At 34.2% G+C, this 18,977-nt stretch overlaps 4 protein-coding genes and 1 pseudogene across 8 annotated transcripts; 2 read left to right on the top strand and 3 right to left on the bottom strand.

Moving 5' to 3' along the window:
- Nucleotides 1-2,070: 2,070 nt before the first annotated feature.
- Nucleotides 2,071-4,271, bottom strand: LOC104710772 (uncharacterized). The gene is made up of 2 exons (XM_010427426.3): nt 4,126-4,271; nt 2,071-3,328 (listed from the first exon to the last, which is right to left on the bottom strand). Exon 2 carries the CDS (start codon nt 3,226-3,228, stop codon nt 2,437-2,439), a length of 792 nt encoding a protein of 263 aa, XP_010425728.1. The 5' UTR covers nt 3,229-3,328; nt 4,126-4,271; the 3' UTR covers nt 2,071-2,436.
- A 4,472-nt stretch (nt 4,272-8,743) lies between these two features.
- On the top strand, nt 8,744-9,854 carry LOC104710771 (short-chain dehydrogenase reductase 5). 2 transcript variants are annotated; one of them, XM_010427424.3, is made up of 2 exons: nt 8,744-8,883; nt 8,971-9,854. In XM_010427424.3, the coding sequence occupies exons 1-2, from the start codon at nt 8,870-8,872 to the stop codon at nt 9,734-9,736; spliced, it is 780 nt and encodes a 259-aa protein (XP_010425726.1). In that variant the 5' UTR covers nt 8,744-8,869; the 3' UTR covers nt 9,737-9,854. The 2 variants fall into 2 exon arrangements, with proteins under 2 accessions (XP_010425726.1, XP_087322589.1); XM_087466463.1 differs by having other exon boundaries at nt 8,759-8,878; nt 8,969-9,854.
- A 765-nt stretch (nt 9,855-10,619) lies between these two features.
- LOC104710770 (uncharacterized) lies at nt 10,620-12,714 on the bottom strand. 3 transcript variants are annotated; one of them, XM_087466461.1, is made up of 4 exons: nt 12,697-12,714; nt 12,067-12,132; nt 11,650-11,859; nt 10,620-11,527 (listed from the first exon to the last, which is right to left on the bottom strand). In XM_087466461.1, the coding sequence occupies exons 3-4, from the start codon at nt 11,792-11,794 to the stop codon at nt 10,719-10,721; spliced, it is 954 nt and encodes a 317-aa protein (XP_087322587.1). In that variant the 5' UTR covers nt 11,795-11,859; nt 12,067-12,132; nt 12,697-12,714; the 3' UTR covers nt 10,620-10,718. The 3 variants fall into 3 exon arrangements, with proteins under 3 accessions (XP_087322587.1, XP_087322588.1, XP_087322586.1); XM_087466462.1 differs by lacking the exon at nt 12,697-12,714 and having other exon boundaries at nt 12,067-12,267; XM_087466460.1 differs by lacking the exon at nt 12,697-12,714 and having other exon boundaries at nt 11,980-12,223.
- Nucleotides 12,715-12,839: 125 nt separating this feature from the next.
- On the bottom strand, nt 12,840-15,210 carry LOC147937941 (pentatricopeptide repeat-containing protein At3g29230 pseudogene; annotated as a pseudogene). Its single transcript, XR_015566517.1, has one exon. The product of XR_015566517.1 is annotated as a pentatricopeptide repeat-containing protein At3g29230 pseudogene (transcript).
- Nucleotides 15,211-16,510: 1,300 nt separating this feature from the next.
- LOC104710769 (chorismate mutase 1, chloroplastic) lies at nt 16,511-18,755 on the top strand. The gene is made up of 6 exons (XM_010427420.2): nt 16,511-17,034; nt 17,268-17,493; nt 17,586-17,672; nt 17,858-18,001; nt 18,085-18,177; nt 18,277-18,755. The coding sequence occupies exons 1-6, from the start codon at nt 16,817-16,819 to the stop codon at nt 18,532-18,534; spliced, it is 1,026 nt and encodes a 341-aa protein (XP_010425722.1). The 5' UTR covers nt 16,511-16,816; the 3' UTR covers nt 18,535-18,755.
- Nucleotides 18,756-18,977: the final 222 nt, after the last annotated feature.

The following is an 18,977-nucleotide window of genomic DNA, read 5'->3' as shown; positions in this document are numbered from 1 at the left end:
CCTCTTGATTCAACCACTTCAATTAGCTATCATGATTCATGGGTATAAGTATAACTCCAACATTTCTACATACGAGCTCCCACTTTAAACTTCGGAAGTTTTGCACTTCCACTTTTTATACCTCAAGGTGAATACATTTCGAACATAATACCCCGAATAGTTTTCAACATTTAACGGAATTTTTGAAACTCTTAACTGAACAATTGACAACAGTAAACTCTAGAGCCAAAGATTGGATCTTGCATATATGAAGCTACGAAGATTCTTTGACAGAATAATGAGCCGTTTATTGCACACTCCTCATCTAATGTTATGATCCATTAGTGCATACTTAAGGGTTGCTCTAATGTTATGATCCATTGACTCAAGATCCAATAGTGCATACTTAAGTGCCGATATAATGTTATACAATTAGGTAATAACCCGCACAACCGGCGCACTATGTGCAGAGTATTAAATTATTGTACTGTAATTTATTAAATTATTTTACTGTAATTTATTGAATTATTTTACTATAATTTATATTTCTAAAATTTATTATATTTATCGAGAAAAATATTATTTAGAATATAAAATTTGTTTGTGTAATATTTTATTTTTCATTTGAATATGTAATTTTTGTATAATTATTAAGTTTTACGCCATAATGTGAGAATAATTTGGTATTTCCATAATGTATCTGCTAAGCCAAATGTCATATCAATAAACTTCACGACGCCCAGCAAATGTTTTTAGAAATAATATAATTCTTAGTTTTCAAGATATATATATTGATGGCACAAATATTAGCATTTATGTGATTTTATTTATTTATTTATTAAGATTTCTAGATTAGGAGCCGCGGTCCACCGCGGGCAAAATTATTTATAACTAAAATATTTAAATTATAAGTTATATTTGTTGGTTAAATATGTTATAATTATATAATAAGTGTTAAATAAACTATATAATACCGCAATATAATTTATTTTTTACATAATATTTATTTAATCAATTTAATTATATATATTTATTTTCTGATACTGATAGTGTTAACAAAATAATGAAATAATGTTTTACCCGTGTAACACCGAATTAATGATATTTTTAATTTATATAAATATCGATAAAACCCGTTCCACTATATAACTTCGTCCCGATATATTTCAACTCATACTATATCATCTTAATTTTTAATATTTATTGTGTATCTATGGTAAAATATTTATCATATTTAACTTTTTAAAAGTTTTACAGATTTTTCATATATAACCTTTTAAAAATCTTTAAAATAAAGAACCGGAATAAACCAAAAAAAAGTTTTTAAAGTCTGAATGCCTAATAAATCAAGGTTTCTACTCCTTTTTATTCAGAATTATTTTGGTCACTTTTATAGTATGACTCTAAATCATTATCCAATTTTTTTAGACGATGTGAGATATTGTACCCGTATTTTTAATTCTCTATTAAGTAATATATGTCTATTTTAAAAATTTTGTATTACATCGTATGCAGGAAAAAATCACAATTTTTATTAACTAAATGTATTATAGAATAATTCAAAATAATTTAAATATAAATTCAAATAAAGAGTAGTTTCACAACTTAAGACGTGTATATGTATTCCTCTCGTGAGACCAATACTTACAAAAGAGTAGTTTCATTTCTAAGAACCATTTTAAGAAGTCACACGTTTTGGTGTGGCGAAGAAACAATATGGATCTAAAGCAACTTATCGCAATAGCTTACTTATCTTCATAGCTGTCGCCTGTCTCGTGGGATGGGTTTGGTCTTGCTTTATGGGCGGTCGAACACGTAATGAGCCCGCCCATAAAGCAAACACATATGGGAATAAGGTTGTCTTTGTTAAAATATGTCAGACACATCTTTTAAAAGCGAACACATATGGATATGAAGAAAGATGAGTGAACAAGAATAAATTTGGTTGGGTAATGATGTGGTATTGTTATTGTTAATCACAACTTCATTATCGAAATAAAGAGAAGGCTACTCTTCTGGCTTTGTTCTATGGGAATGGGACCAAAACAAACAAAAAAACCTAAAACCACACCATTTCAATCTCTCTATATATAAGAAAGAAACAATGTATTTATTTAGTTACATATATATACACAAACACAATTCCTGATAACATTGCATAAAATTTATACACAAATCTTATTGTGACGACCAGAAACGATCACAGACAAATCCTCAAATAGTAGTACAATACTAATAAGTTTCTTGCAAGTGCCCTTACAACACATATTCACATGTCAATTGTTCAGGTTCCATAGAGCAACAACGCATCCAAAACTACATCCATATATATAGATAAGAAATTACGAAATTGTTATACTTACATGAAGGAGGGACCAGAGCGATCTTGTGTCTCAGTTAATGAAGAAAAGTCGTCAAATTAGGAGTGGGAAGCTTCTGAAAGCATTCGTAGAAAGTTCATGTGACAATCTCTCGGACAAGCCAGTCGAGACAAGGATACGCGAAGTAGAGGATGAGAAACGACGGTAGAGCCAGCAAGATAGTGACTAGAATGTACATCGCCAGTATGGCTGCACTGGTCGGTATTGCATAAAGTATTATCAGCAGAAATATAACAACCAATGGGAACTTTGCTGTCAACTGGACAAAGAAAACCAGAGACTTCCTCAATGAAGTTTGTATGTTGTCCCTGGGGATGCGATGATCATTAACAGAGCCTGGTGGTTCAGGTTGACTGCGATGATGGCGATTGTGGAGACATGGAGATGGAGTTTCCCTTGTATGGTCATTGTTTCCATCTGTTTGAGCTCTACCGGGTGAGTTGCGTCTCTCTCCATTCATTCTCTCGACCATCCAAAGCACAAAGTAGTTCTTATGAGGGAACCTGAGGGTTCCTCTAAAGACAAGACGGAAGGACAATAGATTGCACCACGGGCATGATATGAATAGAGGAAGCTGAACCGGGTGAGTAGGCAATTTCACAATAGCCCACTGAAGTCCCAAGATGCAGTTTTTGCACATTGTGTGTCCACACCATAGCACGTAAGGAACGTTTTCAACAATGTTAAATGATTCCCAGCAGATAGGACACTCGAGACCTTCGTTTTTACTGCCTACAGAAGATGCATCGTCATCTGAACATTCCGCATGAGGGTGGACTGGTCTTCTTATTTCGTGTTTCGGTCCTACGTTTCCGGTAAGATAACTCGATGCTAGATTCCACATTCTGGTATCAGGGATGGATAACATGGATGCCTTTCTTAACGCCAAAACCAATTCTGCTAATACCTAACTCTGACCTTCATGAATACATAACTCAATGCGTCATCGCTTGATCCCAAAATCCATACTAGAACAAGCAAAGAGAAGACATATATTAATCCTAGAATAAAGATCCCAATGAAACAAGGATGCGATTCTAAATTCAGAATCAACTAATAAGACTAAGTGATACATTGAGCAACACAAATGATTAAGCAACACCATATAAAGCAAAGTTTCAATTTTTATGCTCAGAATCACTATCAGTTGAAGAATTCAAACGCTTTGACTAGTATTAGACCTCAAAGCTCGATCATTCCAGCAGTAAAGACGACTCTTTTATCTTTGAGCTAAATCTACTCAAAGGTTCTGGGCATAAAACATACGTCAATCCTTCAAATGAAGACCGCAATAAAACACGGATTTCAATTCTAACTCAGTACTATCAACTAATAAGACTCAGATTTTAATGCTACATTGAGCAAACCATGGCAACACAAATGATTAAGCAACACCCTGTAGAGCTAAAAGTGTCGATTTTTATGCCCAAATCCAATATCAATTAAAGGATTTTAAACACTTTGACATGTCTTAGACCTCAAAGCTTTAGATCATTGAGCTAAAATCTCTACTTAAAGGTTATGACTTTATCCAATATAAGATTAAACGAGGGAAGAGAAAAACCAAAATTCAAAATCACTAAAATGAGATGATCGATCACAGCATTAAGCAGCTTAATGAAGAAATCGAACCCAGATTAAGACCTAGGTCAGAAGATAATGAAAGCTTAAGATATATGTATATATATAACTGAAAGGAGATAGCAATCAATGGTTTAGAAATAACCGAACCCAAAATGAGAATGATTCGGATAAGAGATCGTACCGATTCGATTCCGCGGTGAGCTTTTTTATCGTTCTCAAGAGCCAGCCAAGAGGATTCGCCGGTGCGTTTTTTGTTTCGTACGTGAAAGAAGAAGAAGAAGAAGAAGAAGAAGAAGATGCTCTTGATTCGCCAGTGTGTCGTCTTTTGGCTAAATTATCCGGAGACTTTACATGTGTCCTCCGCGGCATTGTATCATATATTTTTGTTTGGGTTGCTTGCCCAAACGACGCCGTTGTTGTTTCGTCCACTTAAATTGTTTTAAACTTTTAATTTTTTTTTTTTTACTTCATTTGATACAGTATTTGATTGAAAAAGATTATAAACATTAAACAACCGCAGTCCGCAGCAAACACACAAATATTATTTAATATATATTTTCTGGAAAAGAAATATGTAAAAAGGTCAGTTTTTTGCAATTATATCTTTTGTAAAAACAAATTGCATAATTTATGTAAGTTATTATTCGAGCATCAAATGAAGAATGTGAGAAAATTATTTGCTGTTTAAATTTGTATGGCATGGCTTCAAAAAAAATATTTAAACTACATTTAAATATAAATAAATCTATGTACAATGTTCCACATCGGCTAGAAAATTTTAGACAATAGCTGAGAACCATTATAAATAAGACTAATATGCATCCAACTACGAATGAGCAGGAAGCTTGATTTATCATGTATCTAAACTTAAAAATTAAATGTTTAAAATGTTATAATTATTGAATGTTTTAAAAGGTTCAAATATTATAATATTTAAACTTTATAAAATGTTTAAAATATTATAAATATCCCCATAGAAAGTTTAAAATATTATAAATTATTTAACTCTATCAAAAGTTTAAGTATCATTAATATTTAACTCTAAAAATCTTTTTAAATGATATAAATATTTAAACTACATTTAAATTTTAAAATATTATAACTATTTAAACTTTATTAAAAACTGAAATTTTAAAATTTAAGTATTATTTGATTTTTTAATATCTTGAAAATATCTTATTTATCTCTCTTTGTGTTTTACATCTTTTCTGTTGTAAAACATATTTTTGTGTATGACTTTATAGGTGATTTGATATTGTTTCAGTAAATTTTTTATTTTTGAGTCTAAGAAAAAATGATTAATGTCGTAAAACCTTGATTTGATGTTGTTTGAGTTAATTTTTGAGGTTTAAAGAAAAAAGATAGACGACAAACACATTTTTGTTAGCTATACATGTGTTCATATTACTTTCTCTGCAAGTAATTTGGAATTTTGTAGTATTAAAGATTTTGGTTCGAGAAGTTTCAATACATGTGGATCTAAAACCGGGTAAGTATACAGGTGAAAGTATCAATAATTGAGTGCATGTGGTGACTATGCTGATCTATGAAATTTTACGAGTATAGAGGTAATGATTTTGGTCTTGGAGTTTGATGGGTTAACAAGTAAATGATTATTCAGTAGAAGAATGTGAGGAAGCTGACGAAAAAAATGAAGAATAAGAGTATAACGAATAACCGGACGGTAAAAAATAAAGAGTAAGAATATGAAGAGTAAGAAAACAGTGGAAAAAAAAAACACGAAGGCATAGATGGTGGCTGTCAATTAAATATGAGAAAACGAGATTAATTTATTATTCTAAAAATGTTTCATTTGTCTGGTGGTTAAAGAAATGGTTTAGTATATGCAAGATCACCCGTTTGAATGTCTGATCCACTTCACCTAAACGTTCAGTTAAATTCATGATTCTTTTGATCATATTTGATTTTAACACAACTAAATTTTATATTTTAAAAAAATTGTGTATCTAATTTAAAGTTTTTTATAAGTTAATATTTCATAATTGTCATCAATCATATATAATTTTTACCAAAATATATCAAATAAACCCACGCGTAGCTTGAGTTCAAAACCTAGTTAAATAATTAAAACCCTACCATATACAACCAAATCATTTTTCCTTTTTTTTTGTTTTTTTCCGCAAAAACACTTTGATCGATCATATATATGAAAATTGGCTAAATCTCTCCTTATGAGTCCCACATCATCATTCAAGCATCGGCCATATGTCCAAAATTAATGTTAAATTTGAAACATATAGCCTCATTTCTTCTTCCATTCCAAAGGTTAATGATTCATTCATCATTGTCCACATTTAATTGTAAAAATCATTATTAACTAAAGTTGAACTTTTTCATCTTATATAGAGATGTTGAGATGAAGGGGAAGGGTTGGGCTCTAAAAAAAAAAGATCACGCAAGATTGATGCAGAGATTAAAAAAAATTTGAAATAAAATCAATATTGCTCAGTAAGCTAATTGTGTGGCAAATTGCTTTGTTTATGATTTTTGTTTTATTAAAAGTGTCTATCTCTATAAGATCTAATAGATCTTCTCTCTTTTCTAGCGAAACAAGATTATAAACAAATCTTATAATATGTCTTTTGTGTGAGTGATATTTTTGAAAAGGTTGCTAGCTAGAAAAAGATTTCAATATAAAGAGTAGTTGTTCATACATTAATTTTAATTGTATTAGTGAATAATAAGAAAACTGTAAATTACAATGATCAAATTATCAAAATATGATATTTAAAATAATAAAAAGAACAAAAATAAAAGAAAAGAAAACCAGTATATGATCGCTTAGACGTAACAATTACGTAATTCTTATAGTTTATACACCAGTATCTTTGTATAACAAAATAAGGTAGATATTCTAATATTTAATCTTTTGTGAAAACTACATTGTATTAACATTACTAGATAGGTAAGCTTAGCTTGGAACCGTGGAAGGCTTGCCCAACAAATACTGTAGATCTACTACTGACAAATGACAATAATGTTGTTTGGTAAAGATTATAGTAAAGAACATGAGGAACGTTACGTATTTTATTTGTGAAATGCGCAACTCTTGGTTATATACTTTGAAATCTCACAAGAAAATGTATATTGGCGAATATATTGAAAGAGTAAAAAAAAAAAGAAAAACAATGTAACAAAGCAAATCAAACAAAATCTTTGAAAAAAAAAACACAAAACAATGTGAAGAGTCAAGACTCAGGCAAGTGGTTCCATCTCTCACGTCTTTACACAAACTACAAAAAGGATATGTCGGTGACAAACAAAACAATGTCAAGTGCTCTATCTCATAAGATTAATTTAGCTACTTGATTGGATGGGCAAGATCATAATATGATTTCGGCACGAGGATGTGTCCTAACAAATTTTAAAAGCTTGTATATATCTTGTGATTTCTTCTTTTAAGAGAGTAACCATACTACTACTCAATCATAGCAATTATAATTGGCAAGTAAAATGATCAACAAAAATAGTGTGACATTTTTATAACCAATTATAAAAAGGTGGGAGAAGTCCACACTCCACATATTATCAAGAAATATATATATATAGATTTTTAGAGGTGAGTGTAGCCATCATATAACAAATTTTGTAGTGGATTTAAAGCATGACATTATTTCGATTGACTAAATAAGATGATTTAGTAAATCTCGCGTTAATCGAACAATTCATATTCAAATAGAAACCACTAAAAAACCACCACTACCAGTTGGTGAGAAATACTGTTTTGCAAGACAGAAATAGATTTATGACGAAAACGTTAATATCACTCTCTTAACAAAATGGACTAAAACGTTAATACCACCAAATATTGATGGAAATCCGTAAGCGTCTTTTAGTGACAAAAAAAAAAAAAAAAAAAAAAACCCGATTTAAATGAGTTTTAACCTTCGGCATGTGATCTTCCCGATGAACAAATAGGAAAGAAAAAGACGCCAAGGAAGAAGCAGAACATGGCCACTGACTCCGTGACTCGTATATCCCGTCATTAGTGGACAGAATCTGGCTTATTGACTCTATAGCATCGTTAAGTCCATCTGAAACACATACTTTAATCTTATCAAGACCGTCGATAATATTATTATTTTTCTTTTCTTTTTGGCTCTTTATAAAACTTCGAGTGTCGAGTTATGTAAGGTGATGAACAATCAATATTAATTTTTTTGTATAAGCTGACAACGCTGGAGAATTAAATAAGCGACAATAATGTAGTTTGTTAACACCAAATAATATATAAAACAAAGAGAAATAATACTCCCTCCGTTTTATAATATAGGATGTTTAGGGCATCTCCAACCTCACTCTATTTTAGAGTCAAAACTCTATTATAGAGCAATATTTGCTCCAACCCTACTCTATATTTTCTTCTAAAATAGAGAAAATGATAGGATTGCTCTATATATAGAGTAACTCTATTTTCACCTCTATTTTTTTACACTAACTCTATTTTTAACTCTAAAATAGAGTAATACATTGGAGGAAAACAATGCTCTATTTTAGAGTTACTCCATTTTAAAGAAAAAAATAGAGATATACATTGGAGATGGTCATAGAGAAGTTTTTTTGGTTCATAATATAGTATGTTTTCAAATTTCTATGTAACTTTTAGATTAGTTTAATACTTTATATTATGCCGTCTTGTTTGTGATTGGTTAAATTTTTTTAAAGTGGTCATTTCTTAATCTGCGTATTTTACTCAAAACATCTTATATTTTGAAACGGAGGAAGTAGTAATAAGGTAGTTTTTAATTGTTAAGAGCGTGAGAAACGTTTGAAGTAAATTAAAATTATAAATGCGCAATTATTGGTTATCATCGACATTATATATCCTTCGAAATCTCTCAATTCAAAGATACGTTCAGAATTTTTAGTGGTGATATTTAAAAGTGAAAAAATACAAGAAAACAATGTCGGGACTAAGGCAAGTAGTGTTTTCATCTCTCAAACTTCATTATGCATACATACGTTGATTAATTAATTTACTTGGTCTATTATATTTTGTTTACAGAAGATTGGATGGCAAGATCGTAATTATAACAGGCGGAGCTAGCGGGATTGGAGCTGAGGCGGCTAGGTTGTTCACGGACCATGGAGCTAAAGTGGTCATCGTTGACTTACAAGAAGAGCTTGGCCAAAACGTTGCCGTTTCCATAGGGCTAGACAAAGCAAGTTTTTACCGTTGCGATGTAACGAACGAGACAGAAGTCGAGAACGCCGTTAAGTTCACCGTTGAAAAACACGGAAAGCTTGACGTTCTGTATAACAACGCCGGTATCTTGGAACAGGCCGGAAGCTTTCTTGATTTGGATCTTGAGCGGTTTGATCAGACGATCGCGGTCAACGTTCGCGGTGCCGCTGCTTTTATCAAACACGCGGCTCGTTCCATGGTGGCTAGTGGTATTCGTGGTTCCATTGTGTGTACGACGAGTGTTGCAGCCGAGATCGGTGGTCCGGGACCTCATAGTTACACGGCGTCTAAGCACGCACTTCTCGGGCTTATTAGGTCAGCGTGTGGTGGGTTGGGGCAGTATGGTATTAGAGTCAACGGGGTTGCACCGTACGCGGTTGCGACGGGTTTGACTAGCATCAATGAGGAAACAGCGAAGATGGTTGAAGGATATTGTGAAGCTACTGGGAATCTCAAAGGTGTGGCGCTTAAAGCTCGTCATGTGGCTGAAGCTGCTCTGTTTCTGGCTTCTGATGAATCTGTTTATATCAGCGGTCAGAATTTGGCGGTCGATGGCGGTTTTAGCGTCGTTAAGCTCACCATGTAGGCTCTCTTTCATTTTAATTATTGAATACAATCTACTTATGAATAAGTGATTTCGATCATTGTATGGTTGCTTGTTACGCTCTTGAATTTATATATGTATGGTCTCATTCTTGTGCCTTTTTTTACATTGAGTTAGATATATTCTGCAAATATCACTTTTTATCTCTAATGATATAGCGGATAGGTGTTCACCTAAGATTTTGTCCGAGTCCGACATGGAATAAAGTATTTGGAGCACATACAAAACAAAACAAAAAAGTGTTTCAAACTTCAATTGACAAAAATAAAAGATGTTTGTAAGACTAATTTTCACCAATCTGTATTAACTTCGATCTTTTAGTTAATTAAGAAGTCCAACTAAAGTTGCATACACAACCGTCCAACCTTGCTCAGCTGATTATAAAACACGATCTTCGTTAACATGTATGTTGAATTTTGACTTCTTGGGATCTTTTCAAAAACCAACACCTCACATCTTCCAAAGTTGATAAGTGGAGAGTGATATTGAAGTTGCATGTACTTCGTTGAAAAATGATAAATTGGGTTTCTTTTTTGCCAAATCAATGGCAATGTAAATTAGTTTTATGTATTGCTGCAATGTTCCTTTCTTTTTCACATTATGGTTACTAAAACGAATATAGGGGTTGGCATTTATTATGATGAAAAGTTTACTAGTTAGTATCTCAATATTTTTTTGGTGTTTGTATATGAGACATAAGCAAGAATAATTATTATTTAAGCATTTTAAACAAGATAATATAATTTCAGGTTTTCTTTTGTTTTTAGAAATTATGGTTTATGAATAATAGTATACAAAATAAATTTATCCAAATAGTATGTGTTGTATAGGGCCTATAGCATTAAACAAGAAATAAACAAACATATTTAAATTAGTGATGGATTTTTTTAATAGACACATTGATAAACACACAAAAGTCATACCATATTACATTAGTGAAAAGCATTACAAAAAAAAACAATGTTTAGATAACAGAGCCTGTTTGAGGCCCAATAAGTCCAAGAACCTCATCCCAAAGACTATGACTTTTGACAGCTGAACCAAGCTCAACAACACTAGAGCTACAAGCAGCAACTGTCCAGTACCCTCCCAAGATCTCTGCTTTCAACTGCTCTTTCTCCCAACCACAGTACCCATCAAAGAATCTAAGCTCACTTCTTCCAACTAAATTTCTCTTCACCATTTCTGCAGCCAATCCTACACTCTCTCTTGTCCCGTAGTACAATCCTTTCATCACTTGTCTGAACACTCCGCTCTTACCAACTTCGTTGTCTCCACCACTCCTCGGACTCACCAAGAACAACCCTTCTTCCAAAGGTCCACCAAAGAAGAGTCTTTTGTCTGAAAACGTTCCTGCCATGTCTAGAACCGTTGACTTCGTCTCCTTAATCGACATCAGCGATGGACGGTTGAGGATGACTCCTATAGGACCTGAGGGTCCAACAGAGAGGAGGAGGATCACAGTCTTTTCGAAGATGTGGACACCGTCTAGCTTCTCTGTGGCGATTAGAAGGCAGCCTGTCTCTGGCTCATGGATCTTGTGTGCCCATTTGGTTCCTATTGTGATCTGTGAAGACGATGATGACGGATAGTCCACCACCATGTCCGGGTTAGACCACGAGGAAGGATCCATCTCGGATGTTGCAGCTTCTTCCCCAGCAACAAGCCTTGCCCTGAATTCTCTCCAATCAGCATCTGCTGTAGAGTTATTGACACAATCCCTGAAAAGATCAGCATCGTCGTCCAGTGGCTTCCATGAATCCGAGAGGGAACCTACTCAACCAAAATGCTCTCATCAGCTGCTCAGACTGGCAAATTCTCAAACAAAGACATGTAATTTTGCTACTCAGGCCATTCTCATAGATCACAATGATCATGAAAGAGATCTTACTTACAATTTACAGAGATTGGGGAAGCAACCTTCCTGGTGAGAAACTGGCTGGAATTTTTCTTGGGGCAAGAAAAGATTCTGGATTTGATGAACGGGATAAGCTCTTTGTTACCAGAGAGTGATCTTGAGGTAAGAAAACAAGCCTCCATGTTATTCTATCTCTCTCTCTCTCCCCTATATCTTTCTCTTTTTCTCTGATTCAATTCATTAGTCCCTGTGAAGAGAAGAACACAAAAGTAACATCTAAATATAAGAGAGTAGAAAATTGTGAACCACAGACTGAATGTGTTAAAGTTCTAAGGGTCCTAGTCAGAGGAATGGGCAATGGATATACCTTAACCCTATAAGGTGTTGATGTAATTTAAAGATAGACATTTCAATATGCCTTTGGATTTTGGATAAGAGACAAATCTTTTATCACCTTTTTCTGGTGATGTGTATGCCTAGTGGCCACTCAAGGTTTGCCTCTGCAGTTACTTACCCACTCCTGTGGAAAAAAAAAACATGCAATTACTATATCCACCAACCAGATAAACTCCCTCCCCACAATCTCTCACCCTCTATCTCTTTGAATCAGTAAAATTTGAATCACTCATCAAAGGGTCTTAAATAGAAGTGAATTACAATAATCCAATGAGTTCGTAGACTTTTATTTTGGGTATGATCAAAGTCATCTATTGCGGATGGAACAAATCAAAGGAGGCACTATCGGTGGTCCTCTTTTCCCCATTATTGTATTACCATTTCAATAGAAATCACTTCAAAAAGGAAATTTAAGATCAACTCAAAATCATTAACACATTGATTTTGTAATAAAATAAACTCCACGACTTTGTGTTCTAATTTGACTTAAATATCATTTCTAACAACTAGTTGGTTAGTACAAAGGTAACATCACCAAACAATACGTCATCATACTGACGTCCAATGGTAATACATCACCAACAATATATCATCAGTGAAATTGTTTTAGTCTTTTACAATTCAACTTCTAGGGATCACCTAACCATGTTTTGTTTAATCTTTTCCACAAAGTCATAATATTACTCACAGTGAGGTTACGTTGGAGTTTGAATGTCTTTTTTTCCTGCATGATCTTCTCTTGTTACTTGTCGTCTACAAGGTTGATAAAAGAACCTGCTGTGGAACTAAGATCCAGAAACTCCATCTCTGAAGTTAGTATTGCAAACAAGATGATTAAATTATGTTGTATATACAAAACCCGAACTCGTCCAATTTTGTGAATTACAAGGATAAAACCGTCTGTGTACCTACGGAAAATGAACTACAAATTTATGGCCTAGGCCACACTGTTGAATGCTGGTGTACACAGCCTATATAGATATATTACCTAAAGATCTTGACAATGTGGCATTGACGAAATCCTTGTATTGTGAACATAATAAACTAAGCAATTTATCCGACAGCAACCAGCTCAGCGGTATCTGGAGGTTCATTTAGACTACCAAGCATCTGATATATTTGATCAGATTTTGGGTGTGACTTGTCAAACACTGTAAATTCGTGTATCCCATCCTCCAATTCAACCGAACTAGCTCCAGATGGTTTCTCTACTCCCATACTCTTCATCTTTGACCTTATGTCAGCAACCCCTGCCCAATCCTCTGCTGCTGCATAAATATTTGACAGCAGCGTATAGTTTCCCGGATCAGAAGAGTCTAACTTAACCAGCGGATCCAGGATTTCCTTAGCAAGATCCACATTGTTATGCATCCTGCACGCTCCAAGAAGAGCACCCCAAATAACAACATTGGGTTGCATAGGCATTGTTTGTACAACTTTAACCGCTTCCTTTAACCGTCCCCCTCGACCTAATAGGTCAACAAGACAACCGTAGTGTTCAACTTGTGGAACAAGATCATACACTTTCTCCATCGAGTAGAAGTAATCTACGCCTTCATCAACGAAACCAGCGTGATTGCAGGAACACAAAACAGCAATAAATGTGACTTTATCAGGCCGAATCCCTTCCCTTCTCATTCTCGAAAAAAGCTCAATTGCTTCCTTACCGTGACCATGAACACCAAGACCATGAAGCATAGTGTTCCAAGAGACGAGGTCCTTATTGGGCATGTTGTTAAACACATCAAACGCTTTTTCTAGGCTACCACATTTTGCATACATATCAAGTAGTGCATTTAACACAGAAGCATTTGAATTGAGGTTAGACCTTTTAATTATGGAATGAACCCTCATTCCTAAACTGAGCAAACCAGACTCAGCACAAGCAGCTAAGATACTAATAGCAGCTGCGGCATCAAATCTCAATCCTGAAGCCACCATTTGGTCGACTAATTTATCAGCCTCCTTCACAAGCCCCTTCTCCGCATATCCAGCAATAATGATCGTCCAAGTGACCACATTTTTAGCCGGCAATGGCATCTTATCAAACATAATTTTAGCCATTTCCATATCTCCAGCTTTACTATAACCCATAACCATTGTAGACCAAGACACAGTATTCCTCTCAGGCATCTTCTCAAACAATTCAAAGGCTTGACTCATCTCTCTACATCTAGCATACCCATCCAACATAGTATTCCAACTAATCAAATCCCTTTGAGGCATTTCATCGAACAACTGGCGAGCATCTCTCAGTTCCCCTGCTTTCACTAACCCACCAAGCATCGAGTTCCAAGACACAGTATCTCTCTCACCCATCTTCTCAAACAGCTTCATAGCCTCTCTAACACCCAAACCACCACATCTAGAATAACAATCAATGAGAGCATTGGGAACATAGATATCAGACGAAAGCCCCAATTTTTCGATATGACTATGCATCATCTTCACCACAGGTAACCATGATTGACCCGAACAAGCTTTGAGAAGAAACGGGTAAGTGAAATTATCAGCGAAAAGACCAAATCTTTGCATCTCAGAGAAAACGAAGAAAGCTTGATACGGCTGCGAGTTCAACGCGTGAGCTCTAATCAGAGAATTGCAAAGATGAACGTTCGGTTCTGAAACCTGATTGAAAACTCTAAGAGCTAAACCGGTTTGACGGCAGAGAGAAAGAGCAGAGATTAGCTTCGGTGCTATGTGAAGATCTTGGTGAAGGTTCCGTCGAATGATCTGGGCGTGAAGCTGCTTCACTTGGCTTAAGTTAGCGCACTTGGGAAGATCGTGGAGTCTCTCTTCGAAGATTCTCCGGGATGAAACCCATGACGGAGCTCTGACAGGTAGCGATGACGTCATCATTAATGTCGGATCCAGTGGAGATGGTGTGGATTAATAAGCTTTGAAGATGGGGATTAGGGTTCGCATTATGAAGAAGAAGAAACAGAGAGAGTTTGAGAAACTTAAAAAAAAAAAAAAGTGTGATAAAACTGATAAGTAGCTTCTGGATATTATTATCCGCGGCATATATACATACGTTCTAACGAATTACACATAATAAGAATAGAGACATTTTGGTATATGGGAATGGGCTGCAATGCATATAATATAACACTAGGTTTGGTGTATGAATTATGATGATCCTCGAAATTACACAATAGTTTGAAAGCATCTTATCTATGTGATGTTTTATCTTTCCATCAGGCTAAACACTTAACACTCGTTTAGGGACAAAGCAAAACATCATTCAAATTGTCATGTTCGAAATTGATTTGTAGTGATTTTCAAGATCAAATTGTTGTATTCTATTCTCATTTGCTCTTTTTATAAATTGTTTTTTAATCATATTTTTTGTTTTTGTTTTTTATTATATTTTTTAATTACAAATTAAGTAAAATATATCAAAAATTTTAATCTCTTAACTAGAAATCTATTGTTCAATCTATATTTTCCGTAAAATTTAATCACAGTGAATCAGTGTTTTCTTTTACACTAAAAAAAACTTGTTTAGGACCTCTTCGGACAATTCCAAGAGCACGCCTATTTCTCCTCTTTCTTCTCTCTCACCATTTGTGAGATTAGTATGTGCATTCTCATAGGTTATCCCTTATTTTTCATCATGTACAACAACTTTCCTTACTCAATCCAATCATGAGATCCATCTACATCTTCCCCCTTCCATCAAATCATGAACAAATAACATAATAATTGAATTCATTAACAATCTTAGATTCTTTTATTTTAATTGAATAATACGAAATTTTTATTAACTTTATAATAATTCGAATCTAATATCCTAAATTTGTAATGGATTTTAAATGACTTTTTACAAATGACACAATTTAATAACAATAAAATTTAACAAAGTTCAACGAAATTTTGATCAAATAACAACAGATTCTACATTACATTTAAAGTCTTTAAAACTCTATTCAAATCCCAAATCAATAACCTCCAATATTTTTTTCTAAAGTGTAAAATAGAAATAATTTTTTTTATTTGTGATCTTATGAATACTTTATACTTCGTGTATTATAAAAGATGGAAAATTTAATTCTTATATTTTGTTAGAAATGTTAAATGTTCGCATAGTTTTTATCCAAATAAAAAATAGTTGATTTTTTTAGGGAATTTTCCCCATTTTCAATCCTTAGGTAGTTTGTTTGGTTTTTTTTTTGACATTCATCCATAGTTAATAATATTACTATACTTTTAAATTATATCACAAGTCACAACAAACATTATTGTGTCACTTTTATTGTAAATTTTTGTTTATATGTTTTAAAAAATATTTTGATGTATAATATATTAGTAAGCAATTGACACAAAACAGATCATAGTATCATATATAATTTACTCAAATAGAAATTTATATAACAAATTTTATATATGATAATTTTCTCCACAACATCACATCAACAGTCTAATACCTAGTTGAAATGTTGTAAAAGAACTAAAATAGAATAATGTTTTGAATGAGTTGACAAGTAATAAAAAATAATATTATAACCTTTTATACAATAATATAACTGTGCTATTTTAAGGTATTTTTCATCAAATATTGATAGAAATTAATGAGAAACACATAAAAGAAAAAAGGTAAAACAGAACAGAACACTTTCGTGGGCGAAAGACGTGCACGCAGACACAACCCTACCTCTTCTATCTCTCTCTCACCAACTCTGTCTCCTCACCCACTGCACCTACCCCCAAACACTGCCTTAAACCATCGCTCTCTCTCTCTCTGCAAATGACTCGCTCTCTCTTCCTCTAATTCTCTGTTTTCTCCGTCTACTCTGTAATTCACATCAATGGAGGCGTCATTGTTGATGATGAGATCGTCTTGTTGCTCCTCTGCGATTGGTGGGTTCCTCGGCCATCGACGTGAATTATCAACCTCAACACCCATTTCCACTCTTCGTCCTCTTCCATCATCCAAATCTTCCTTCTCTATTCGTTGCTCTCTTCCCCAGCCATCAAAGCCTCGCTCTGGAACAAGCTCTGTTCACGCCGTTATGACACTTGCTGGGTATGTATATGTATACAAAACCAAAAAAAGTTTCAATTTTTAGTTTCGTACTGAGAAATTGAGATTACCTTTTTTGATTTTGTCGCTTAAATTAGTTACCCTTTTGTTATATTCTCAATTCTCAAATTCTCAACTTTTAGATTACCATTGTGATTTTTGTGGCTTAAATTAGAAACCTTTTTGTTCTTTTTGTGTGAAATTAAAGCAAAGTTTGGTTTTTGTTGTTGGTATAGATCGTTGACAGGGAAGAAACGGGTGGATGAAAGTGAGAGTTTGACTCTCGAAGGTATTAGGAACTCTTTGATCCGTCAAGAGGACAGCATTATATTTGGGCTTTTGGAAAGAGCCAAGTACTGTTATAATGCAGATACTTATGATCCTACTGCCTTTGACATGCATGGTTTCGATGGTTCTTTGGTTGAGTACATGGTCAAAGGCACTGAAAAGCTTCATGCTAAGGTAAGAAGAACACATTATGGAACCTCATATATGGATTCTTACATACCCTCAATATTGAAGAAACTTGATTTTGTTTTTGATTCTTGATTTAGGTTGGTAGGTTCAAGAGTCCTGATGAACATCCTTTCTTCCCTGATGATCTACCAGAGCCTATGTTGCCTCCTCTGCAGTACCCAAAGGTACTCTCAATTCTCAAGTTTCACTTGGATCACATATCTTTTGTGTCTTTTTTGCATCTTACTAGTAGGGTTTATTAATGTTTGTTTAGCAAAGCAATGCCTAACCTGGATAAAATCTTGTTTGAGCTGTGTTTTCAACTTTGGTACGTAGTGCTAAGGCTTTGTTTCTCTTCCATGTCAAGTAGGTGTTGCATTTTGCTGCTGATTCGATCAACATAAACCAGAAGATATGGAACATGTACTTCAGAGACCTTGTTCCAAGACTAGTGAAGCAAGGCAATGATGGTAATTACGGATCAACAGCTGTCTGTGATGCAATCTGCCTTCAGGTTCGTGTTTTTCTTTCGATTGGTACCAGAAATGAGGTTTGATCTTCTTAAAGTATTTATGTGGCTTTTGATGTCCATTGCAGTGTCTCTCAAAGAGGATCCATTACGGTAAATTTGTTGCAGAGGCCAAATTCCAAGCCTCACCCGAGGCATACGAATCCGCCATCAAAGCACAAGTATTTATCTACTTCTCTATATGACATACCCGAAGTTTATGAATTTGTTGTTGTCGTCTCTATGTACATTACTTAACTTGAAGTAACAACACATTGCAGGATAGGAATGCGCTGATGGATATGCTAACATTCCCGACTGTGGAAGATTCGATAAAGAAGAGAGTTGAGATGAAAACACGAACATACGGGCAAGAAGTGAAAGTGGGGATGGAGGAGAAAGAAGAAGAAGAAGAAGAGGGTAATGAATCTCACGTTTACAAAATCAGTCCGATCTTGGTCGGGGACTTGTATGGAGATTGGATCATGCCCTTGACAAAAGAGGTTCAAATTGAGTACTTGCTCAGAAGACTTGACTGAGACCCAAAAAAAAAGGGAAAACACAATATGGCTTTGGCCACTGGTAGTAATGTAGAAAAGGGTTTTTGAAATGTTTTTTGGTTTTTTTAACTTTCACAAATCTCTCAACATTATTAGTTTATTACACTATTGAAAATGTTTACTTAAACGTCGTCAAAACGATGTCCGTCTCTGTATATACGGAATCAAATATATTGAGCTAATAGCTCATACTTGTGTAAGGTGATTACTATTTTTGTGCGTTAATGGCTACGTGGGGAATGATAATTGGATGTTGAAGTGTATTTGGTTTAATCCTATAACGGCTAGCAAACCCACATTGGGTGCCGTCCTGCATCACGCCTCTTACGAAAAGGGATTAGCTTTGTTACTTCGTAGTTAAGAAAGTTTCTTCTAGTAGATGACATTCTAAAAGTGAGAATGTATCATGTGTCTTAGACCTT

This window comes from Camelina sativa, chromosome 9, assembly GCF_030686135.1.
Source record: "Camelina sativa cultivar CO46 ecotype springtype chromosome 9, ASM3068613v1".
Taxonomy (NCBI): domain Eukaryota; kingdom Viridiplantae; phylum Streptophyta; class Magnoliopsida; order Brassicales; family Brassicaceae; genus Camelina; species Camelina sativa.
This window is presented reverse-complemented; position numbering and strand designations above follow the sequence as displayed.

Coding starts and splice junctions, on each gene's coding strand:
- LOC104710772 (XM_010427426.3), bottom strand. CDS start 3,228: ATGTTATCCATCCCTGATACCAGAATGTGGAATCTAGCATCGAGTTAT.
- LOC104710770 (XM_087466461.1), bottom strand. CDS start 11,794: ATGGAGGCTTGTTTTCTTACCTCAAGATCACTCTCTGGTAACAAAGAG. Junction 11,528..11,649: donor TTCCCCAATCTCTGTAAATT/GTAAGTAAGATC, acceptor TTGGTTGAGTAG/GTTCCCTCTCGGATTCATGG.
- LOC104710769 (XM_010427420.2), top strand. CDS start 16,817: ATGGAGGCGTCATTGTTGATGATGAGATCGTCTTGTTGCTCCTCTGCG. Junction 17,035..17,267: donor GCCGTTATGACACTTGCTGG/GTATGTATATGT, acceptor TTGTTGGTATAG/ATCGTTGACAGGGAAGAAAC. Junction 17,673..17,857: donor CTCCTCTGCAGTACCCAAAG/GTACTCTCAATT, acceptor CATGTCAAGTAG/GTGTTGCATTTTGCTGCTGA.